This window comes from Mustela nigripes, chromosome 2 (genome assembly GCF_022355385.1).
Source record: "Mustela nigripes isolate SB6536 chromosome 2, MUSNIG.SB6536, whole genome shotgun sequence".
Taxonomy (NCBI): Eukaryota; Metazoa; Chordata; class Mammalia; order Carnivora; family Mustelidae; genus Mustela; species Mustela nigripes.
In genome coordinates, this window is record NC_081558.1 from 217,021,245 (window position 1) to 217,030,711 (window position 9,467).

Genomic DNA, 9,467 nt, shown 5'->3' on the forward strand with positions numbered 1-9,467 from the left:
TAGTAAGTACTGATAACAAACAATATGAAAACAAATAATAAAACTAACAAAAGAATTCAGAATCAAATCCGCACATGCCAGCCGCTTAGAACAAAACCAACCGTAGTACAGGACGGAAGGCTGTGTTCTCAGTAAATGGTGCTGGGCCAGTTGGCCACATGCGGCCACTGCCTGTTTCTTAAACAGACAAGGATGACGAGAGTCACATAATACTTCATCAGCAGAAGGTTCTACACGACCATGCTGACATGTACAAATTTTAAATCACACAGAATAACTCTCTCCTGTTGCTAAAGAAAATCAGCCAGGTCTCTCCCCGTGTATCATGGCTGCACTGCTCCTTATTCATTACTGATGTTCCCGGAACAAAACAAGGCTGGTTCACAGTATTAGCACTTAAACACGTATTTAAATAAAAAGTTTTGAAAGGTTAAAACTAATGTTGCAGGGCAGGGTATGTGCTTTGGTGAGTGCTGTGAAGTGTGTAAACCTGGTGATTCACAGACCTGTACCCCTGGGGATAAAAATATATGTTTATAAAAAATAAAAAATTAAAAAAAAAAAACTAATGTTGCAGATTTTAAAATATAAGAAACGAGACCATAATTTTCGCTTGGTGTCAACAGGAAATGGTACCTGATTCCATCCCCAGACTCTGGGGTGAGTGTCTGACACCTGCCGCTCAGATGTCCGCTTGTTGCTAAGTTACGTCACCCACCATCGCAGAGGCAGCATATGCGTTTACAAAGCATCTTACAGGACAGGCCAGTGGCTTTTCCGCCACCTCTCTCCAAATGCACCTGGGCCAGTAGGACAGGTCGGGAGTTGTTGGACCCTGTGACTTCACTGTAAAACAAAAACATCTGACCCACTGGCTTCACACTTTCAGATCAGTTTCACTGAAAAGCATCATGATGCTGCAGAGTGAAATGTTGAAAACTTCACCATTTGCAATTCCTTATCTCTACGATTTGTGTCTTTTCCCTGTTACTTGAAAACCAAACCTAAAAATAGAAGTTGGACACTGAAGATGGTACTGCATCTGATTTCCAAAACCTGTAACATTATATTTTGTTTTCATCAGAACTCCTTCATTGTGCTGATCTTACAAGTAACGTTCTGACAGAATCTTCTAAATATGCCGAAAATGTAACTTCCCTCTATTTTACATATTGTACCACATATAAACAGGATTTTTTTTTTTTCTAATAGGATTCTAGGGGCAGCTGAGTGGCTCAGTCGGTCAGAGTCCAACTCTTGATTCAGCTCAGGTCATGGCTTGAGGGCCATGAGACAGAGACCCATGATGGGCTCTGTGCTCGGCGGGGAGTCTGCTTGAGGTTCTCTCCCTCTGTCCCTCCGATGCTTACACACACTCTCTCTCTATAAATTAAGTAAGTCTTTCACGCAGTATAATACCCTCTAGTTCCGTCCATGTCATCACAAATGGCAAGATTTCATTTCTTTTGATGGCTGCATAGTATTCCATTGTGTATATATATTCCTCTTTATCCACTCATCTGTGGATGGACACCTACGTTCTTTCCAGTTTGGCTATTGTGGACACTGCCTGATATGAGGAAGTGAAGATGCAATGTGGGGGGTTAGGGGGTAGGAAAAGAATAAATAAAACAAGATGGGATCAGGAGGGAGACAAACCATAAGAGATCCGGGGGGAGGGGGATAGGGAGAGGGAGGTGGGGTTATGGATATTGGGGAGGGTATGTGTTATGGTGAGTGCTGTGAAGTGTGTAAACCTGGCGACTCACAGACCTGTACCCCTGGGGCAAATAATACATTATATGTTAATTCAAAAATTTAAAAAAATAAAAATTTAAGAAAAGGGGAAAAAATAAACAACATGTCAATTTATAAGTAAAAAATATGTCGATAAGTTCTTTAAATTAAAAAAATAAAATAAGAAAGTCTTTAAAAAATAAGACTCTGGTTTAAGACACACGTTTTTCCCCATAAGCCAGCCATCGCACTACTGGGTATTTACCCCGAAGACACAAATGCAGTGATCCGAAGGGGCACGTGCACCCCAATGTTCACAGCAGCAGTGTCCACAAGACAAACTATGGAAAGAGCCCATGGCAAGATGTCCGTCCACGGATGAACGGATGGAGTACATGTGGTGTATCTACACAGTGGAATACTCTGCAGCCACAAAAGAAATGAAATCTTGCCGTCTGCAAGGAGGTGGATGGAACCAGAGGGTATCATGCTGAGCGAGATAAGCCAATCAGGAAAGACAATTATCACATGATCTCCCTGATATGAGGAAGTTGAGAAACAAGACAGAGGATCGTAAGGGAAGAGAGGGAAAAAAGGAAACAAGATGAAACTAGAGAGGGAAACAAACCCTAGGAGACTCTTTTTTTTTTTTTTTTTTAAGATTTTATTATTTATTTGACAGAGAGCGCATGAGAGGAGAGAAGTCAGTGGGAGAAGCAGACTCCCCGCCGAGCAGGGAGCCCGATGTGGGGCTCGATTCCAGGACTCCAGGATCATGACCTGAGCCGAAGGCAGTCGATTAACCAACGGCACCACCCAGGCACCTGACAAACCCTAAGAGACTCTTAATCTCAGGAGACAACTGAGGGTTGCTGGAGGGGTGGTGGGTAGGGGACGGGGTGGCCGGACACTGGGGAGGGCATGTGCTATGGTGAGGGCTGGGAATGGTGTAAGATGATGAATCACAGACCTGTACCCCGGAGACAAATAATACATTATATGTTAATAAAAGTAAGTAAAATAAGTAGTAATAAAGATAAAACTTTTGACACACACTGACACAGTAATAACTCCGTCGTTGTTAGATGAACAGACGCGAGACGGTGAGACCAGGGAGTGAGTTAACTTCTGCTGGTACGTCCAAGTCTCTGCTTCGCCGAGGTCACCTTACGGAGGCCTGAGGACCCACAGGTACCCCCATTCCACGCAGATAAGAAAGAACAAGAATTCGAACGAGGTCAGTCGCACTCCTAACCCTCTCTAACCGTTTTCCGAACTCACGGAGCGGCGCGGTCCAGGCCGGAATGGCGCTGCTGGCTCAGGGCACTTTCTTCACTCGGTCCAGCAAGTGCTCAGGGGCCCCTCGGCCTGTGGGGGTCCTCCTCCCTGAGGGCTTCCCGCAGAGAGTCTCAGTGTAAGTCTCACTACCTTCTGAAGCAAACGGCCCCGGCCCCGGCCCCGCCTTACAGGCAGGGACACGTCCGAGAGTTCGGCCGAAGCAGTGTCCAGGCCACTCCGTATTTCCACGCGGAGCCCTGGCCTCGCCTCGCACCGAGACTAATCACTTCTTCGTGGGCCCGTCCGCGCCGCCCGCACAGCCATCATCCCGCGGTCGGAGGACGCCCAGGCCTCCCCCCGCGAGCATCTATCGTTAATTCCCCTCCCTTCCGCCCAAGTCCTCGCACTGTCCCTTCGCTCCGATACAGAAATCGTCTGCTGAGGACGACGTCTAGTCGCTACCTCAGCATCAGGTCCGCGGGGTAACTTCCACCTACTTCCACCTGCCTCTCGTCGCAAATTAAAGACAATAAACTACAATTATTTTGTCTTCCACGAACCGCGGACGTTTACTGACCCTGACTCCCCCATACCCCAATCCTTGCTCCACGTATCAAGCAGAAGGAAGAGCTCACAGGCCGGCAGGCAACCCCGCGGTCTCCGGGCTGGGACGTGCACACACGCCATGACCCCAGCCGAGAACACCCTCCTCTTACCCTCTAACAGAGCCCGCCTCGCTCCTCGACGCTCCCCTATCCCCGGAAGACCTCAGGAGCAGCAGGAGCTGCCCCAATCCAAATTCCACCGCATCCGCCTGGCTCCCTACAGGGAGTGACTACGCTGGAGCCGGAATTAAGTCCCGCTCACGGCTTGACACTCGTTTGTTGGTTGGACGTGGGGCCCGCAGGCCTGAGCCCAAGAAGCAACCACACCTACGCCCCAAACGAAGCTTCCCCTCGAGGCAGGCCGAGCTGCCCCGTCCTCGCTCCCCGCCCGTGCTCATTCCTCGCGGCGTCACCTCCTAGCTGACAAGTGCACACGGACTGTAATGCGAAGGCAGCTCTGATCCTGGTCCAGGCCAAGAGCCCTCCTAGAGCAGACGGAGTGTCCAGCAGCTCCCGCTGCCGCCTTGTGGTCCCCGGGTGGCCTCTGAGGGAGCCATTCTCAAGGCCACGGCGCCCGTAACTGGTCTCAGAAGGCCCAGGTAAGAGTCGCCGAACCCAGTCCTTACAAAATGGAAAAGGACAGGATCTTTCTTCAGCTCACGTCACCCAAGCAGCAAAAATGCAGCCAAAACTGGGTAAAAGCTGCTCCAGGAGGACATCTTCTAGGCCGGGCCTAGGTGGCCACAGCACACCGGCCCCACGGGAACCAAGCAATTCAGAAGGAACAATGCGCAAGGAAAGGGGAAGCCCCTCCGGACCAAATACCCAGGCACAGAGAACGCGTGGGAGGCCAACGCGGGGCCCCGCCCCCCACGTCTGTCACCGGAGGAGGACAGTAACATGACGCTCTCAGAAGGACAGCACCGTATGCCGTAAGAACGCCCGGCGGGACCCACGGTTAGACCGAGCCTGTCTAGGCAGTCAGGCAAGCACTGAGTGCGCACTGAGGTTCAGTCCAGCAACACAGAGCCCTTTGAGCCGCCTACCGTTTGGTTCAGGTTCTTGGGTGGCAGTGCTTTCAGGGGAGCTGGTTTTCTTTTTTTTTTTTTGTCTTTATCCTAAAAGCGAGGAGAAGCCATGGAAGACACAAGCAGGGGAATGACATCACCAAAGAGCTACGAAAAGCCACACGGCGACAGGCTGAAAGTGATGGTGAGTGGACAAACAGGAGGCAGGGATGCAGCGACATGATGGGGGCCTGGGCTCGGTGGCCGCGGTGGCCGCGGGCTCGTGAATTCAGGATCCAGCCAGGAGGGGACATGTGAGGACTTATGGAAAGAGAGGTGGGGGCAGGGGCGGAAGGGGAGTGAATAGTGAGGAGGGGTGGGCCCTGAGGGGGATCCTAGGTCTCTAGGTGAAGCTTCTGCCCACCCAGGAACACCGAGGAAGCCCAGAGGTAGGGGAGGGCAGGGACAGCATGAGTCAGAGGCAGGACAGAGAAAACCTGTCCTGCAGTTTGTGGGGCTGGCCAGCAGAGGTGTGAACCCAGCTGCCAAGTTACCAGGAAACAACGGTTCTCCCGAGAACACAGCCTGGCAGTAAAGGGTCACAGCGACCCCTGTCAGGGACGGCTCATTTCTTACGCACAACAAGCCCATTCCGTCAATGTTGCTGTTTGGAATGACACCAGTAAAAAGGAAACCTCCCTCGGTCCCCTGCGGGGTCAAAGTCACTGGGACAAAGGGAAGCAGCCCCGCTTTCTCACTAGCTGCACGACTTCAAACAAGGGATGTCCAGACACAATTTTCTACGTTGATCTAAACTTTGTAGCATTCAAAGAAACGAGGCCTGGGTCCACGGCAGTAGGACACGGTGATGGCCCCACGCACAGCCCTACTTCGTCTGCAGCCCAGCAGATCAATGTGGTTTAATGTGCGCTTCGCCTAAACTCGACCCTTTCCCCAAACCCACAACTCTAGCCTCTCGTTGGCAAGGTGCCCCCAGTTCCTCAGGGTGTGTCTCCCTCCGGTAAGGAAGCAACGAACCTGAACTGGCCGGACCGGGGCTGCTTCCTGACGGCTGCAGGCTGACGAGGACAAATGCTGAGAACTTGACACAAGGTGAGACCAGAAGAAATGCCAAGTAGGAGTGGGATACGGGGCCCTAACTGAGCCTGGCGGTTTGGGCCAAACCTAGGGCCAGAGATGAACCTGGGGGCCCTGGCACCAAGCTGGGAACGAAAACTGAGTGCCTGCAACCGCCCACGGAAGAGCCGTGGAGTGACGGGAAGGGCCCTAAGCCTGAACTTCAGGCATCTCCACTAGCCAAAAGGCTGCTGCAGAGGACGCACCCGCCAAGCAAACCATGACCAAAGGGCCAGAGGGCGGGAGAGAGGACGACCGGGCCTGGGGACCACGAGGAAAGAGCTCCTGAAGTCTCACGGACCTCGTCGGCACGGATCTGTTCGTGGCCCTTGCTCTCGTACGCACAACTTTGATTTTGTGATCTCTGAAGACCGACTAAGGACGGACTCGTGCTAACCAACCCAGGAGACCCCGCTATAGTTTCCAGAACGCCGGCTCACTAATTTGCAAAGAAGCCCAAGCACTCAGCACGCCAACATGCTCTGCTTCGAGTGCACATGGGTGACTAGCTGCTCTCAGGTCAGGGGGCTGAGCGTGAGCTCAAAACCAGGGGCTGGGAAGCCGGGGACCTGGAGCTATGACATAACCGGTGACCTACAGCATATCCCGCAGGGTCTCCATCGCCGATGTTGACATCTGCGGGCAGGACGGCTTAGAGAGAGCAGCGCAGGGGCTGGTGAGGCACCCGGAGGCTAGCAACAGCCCTCCAGGAGGACGACGCGGAGAACACCTGTCACCAGAGCCCAGCGAGAGCGGAGACTCGCTGGAGGTCCTGGGGTGGGAGTCACGGCCTGGAGGGAGCAGGAGGAAGCACCCAACCTCTCTCCCCCTCCATGAGGCCGTCCACTTGCAAGCCCTGCGGGCGGCCAGCAAGGAGGCCAGAGGCAGGCTGTGTGCAGGAGCCCCCGTCCAGAGCACGCCACAGGGTAGCCCAGGGCGGATCTGGGGGCTCCAAAGAGAAGCTCAGCAGGACAGGGGACGTGGTGGCCGTGAGCACCCTCCCTTCTCACCGTGCCGGCTGCCGTCCTGACCAGGAGCATCTGCAGAAACCAGAACTGTGTGCTGTTGGGTCCCGAGAGCGCTCTGCCCACGCCGGCGCTGGACACACACTCCGACCCCCAGAAACACGTCTGGAGAGCAGGCCAGGCCGGGGCGGCGTCCAGTGCAGGGGGCCGGACCAGCCTGAAGCGCCAAACACTGGCTCAGGGCCACTCACCGCGGTCCGGGAACCGCAGAACCGATCCGCAGAACCGATCCCAGAATCTAAGAGCCTTGCAGCGGCTCCGGCGCGCAGGCCAAACCTCAGACCCCGCGTGGACAAGGCCCGGCACTTCTGCACTTCAGTCAGTCCTAGAAGCGACCTGGCCGCCGGCGGGGCCCCTGGGTGGGGCCGTCACCCGTGCAGCTCCTGACTTCGGCTCGGGTCGTGCCCTCCGGGTTGGGGGGCTGAGCCCACGGGAGGCCTCAGGCCCAGCAGAGTCAGCCGGGGACTCTCCGCCTCTCTCTGAAGCCCAGAAATCTCACCCCCGAGCGACTGCCCTGTCCACTCGCCGCGGCGCAAGTGAACACGCGCCGGTCACCGACGCAGTTAACACCTCGCGCGGCGTGGGGGGGCGCGACCCCGCCCGCCCGGGCCCTGAGCGCTGGAGCGCAGCCGCGGGGAGTCCGCCGCGTCCGCACGGCCGGAGCAGAGGCCGGAGGGCAGGGCCCCGGCGGCGGGCGCCTCTCCCGCGCCAGCCCGGCGCCCGCGGCCCGCAGCCCCGCCGCCCGCGGCCCCCGCCCGCAGCCCCGCAGCCCCGCCGCCGCCGAGGACACTCACTCTTCTCGGCGATCTTCAGCCTCCGGAAGCTCTCCAGCACGTCCCCGCTCAGAATGCGGGGCAGGAAGTCCCGGATCTGCATCACTTCCGTCGTCAGCCGCTCCAGGTCCTTCTTGCGGACTTTAACGAACTCCTCTCGGGCCCCCGCGCGCTGCAAGACAGGCAGGTGTCCCCGCGGCCGGCCCCGCGCCCGCGCCCCGCACGCCCCGGAGGGAGCCGGCTGCGGCCCTTCGCCGGCACCGGGCCCCCCGACGGCCGAGTCGACGCCGGCCGCCCCGCGCCCAGCTCCCCGCACGAAGCCGCAGCTGCCCCCTCGGGCCGGCCCGCAGCGTCCTCCGCCCCCCGGGGTCGGGCCGCCCACAGGCTCGGGGGGCGCCGCGAACGGGCGCGAGCAGGCCGACGCCCGGGGCTCCCCCACCTTCCTCACCGGCAGCGGGGGCCACGGCGCGGGGACCTGGGCCCGAGGGCCGGGCTCCCTGCACACGTCCGGCCGTCGCGGCCCCGGCCCCAGCGGTCAGCGGCCCCGCCGGACCCCCGGCCCCCGCGCAGGGCCACCCCGCCACCGACCAGGCCCCGGGCCGCCGGGGCGCACCGCGCAAGCCCAAACGGGCGGCCGCCCGGCGCGGGAAGGCCGGGGGGGCGGGGGGCAGCCCGGGCCTCCTCACTGACCCGACAGGCCTCCTCACTGACAGGCCTCCTCACTGACCCGACAGGCCTCCTCAGCGCCGCCTGCCTCGCCCATGGCCGCCGCCGCCGCCTCGGCTCCTTGCGCCTGCGCCGCGCCCTCTGACCCTTCAGGCCGAAAGCGCGGGAACGCGACCACGCGCGGCCGAAAACGGAGCGCAGCGAGGGTCAAACCTCGCAGAGCGGCAGCGGCGTTCTCGGCTCCGCGGACGAGGGTTGCGGTGGGCGAGATCGCACGTGCGCTGTCCCGGCTCGCCCGGATTTTTTAAAGTCGTTAACTGCAAAGTAGAAGGACAGGGAGACCCGAGTGTAAGTGGCAAGTTAAGGAAGTCGAACCGGACCTGCCCTGCTTGGCAAGGGACGCTGCGCTCGGGGGCGGTGCTTTCGAGGGACCGTCCGCACACGGCGGGCGGCCAGGCTCCCTCGCGGGGCTCTGAGCGACACTAGCGAGGCCCGAAGCTTTCGGACAGCGGGCTCCGCGTCTGCCCTGGATAGGGAGGGCGGTCCGGCCAGCTGGCGCCGCAGCTGAGACGCCCACCGCCAGCTGGAAGAGGCCACCTCGTCCATTCGCTTGCCCCCGCGTGCCCGCCGAGTTTGCAAAGTAGGGTGCAGCCCGTGGATCAGGGGGACGGGGTGACTGCACAACTAAGACTTCGTCCGTTTCTGTAACTGGCCGGCAACAACAACGTCAGGGTCCCCTGCCCGTTGTCCAGGCCTGGGAACAGGCTCAACCACACTCTAAATCCCTACATCCATGTCGGGACCTGTACCAGCCCATCATCCCCTGCCTCTGTCCTTGTACCTGCCTCTGGCCCTGCTTCCCTGCACCGACCTGACGCTGACCCTGCCGTTCCCCGCCCCGACACCTGACGCTGACCCTGCCCTTCCCCGCCCCGACACCTCCCCCCCGGCCCCCCCCTCCCCGCGATCCGGCCCTGTCCCTGCCATCCTCTGCACTGAGACCTGACCCTGACCCTGCCATCCCCTGCACAGAGACCTGACCCTGTCCCTGCCACCCCCACACAGAGACCTGACCCTGACCCTGCCATCCCCTGCACAGAGACCTGACCCTGACCCTGCCATCCCCGCACAGAGACCTGGCCCTGACCCTGCCACCCCCACACAGAGACCTGACCCTGACCCTGCCACCCCCGCACAGAGACCTGGCCCTGACCCTGCCACCCCCACACAGAGACCTGA

At 58.3% G+C, this 9,467-nt stretch overlaps 1 protein-coding gene across 8 annotated transcripts in view; it reads right to left on the reverse strand.

Annotated features, from left to right (window-relative positions):
* The window catches only part of HSF2BP (heat shock transcription factor 2 binding protein), a 108,772-nt gene that overhangs the window by 96,797 nt on the left and 2,508 nt on the right, over positions 1–9,467 (reverse strand). For 6 of the 8 annotated variants that reach the window (XM_059392451.1, XM_059392456.1, XM_059392455.1 and 3 more), the window contains exons 2-3: positions 8,290–8,545; positions 7,584–7,734 (exon numbers count right to left, since the gene is read on the reverse strand). In XM_059392451.1, the coding sequence (XP_059248434.1) occupies positions 7,584–7,734; positions 8,290–8,325 (187 nt within the window). In that variant the 5' untranslated portion in view covers positions 8,326–8,545. Of the gene's footprint in view, positions 1–7,583; positions 7,735–8,252; positions 8,546–8,608; positions 8,937–9,467 lie in introns of all 8 variants that reach the window. The other 2 variants (XM_059392453.1, XM_059392454.1) reach the window with 2 other exon arrangements.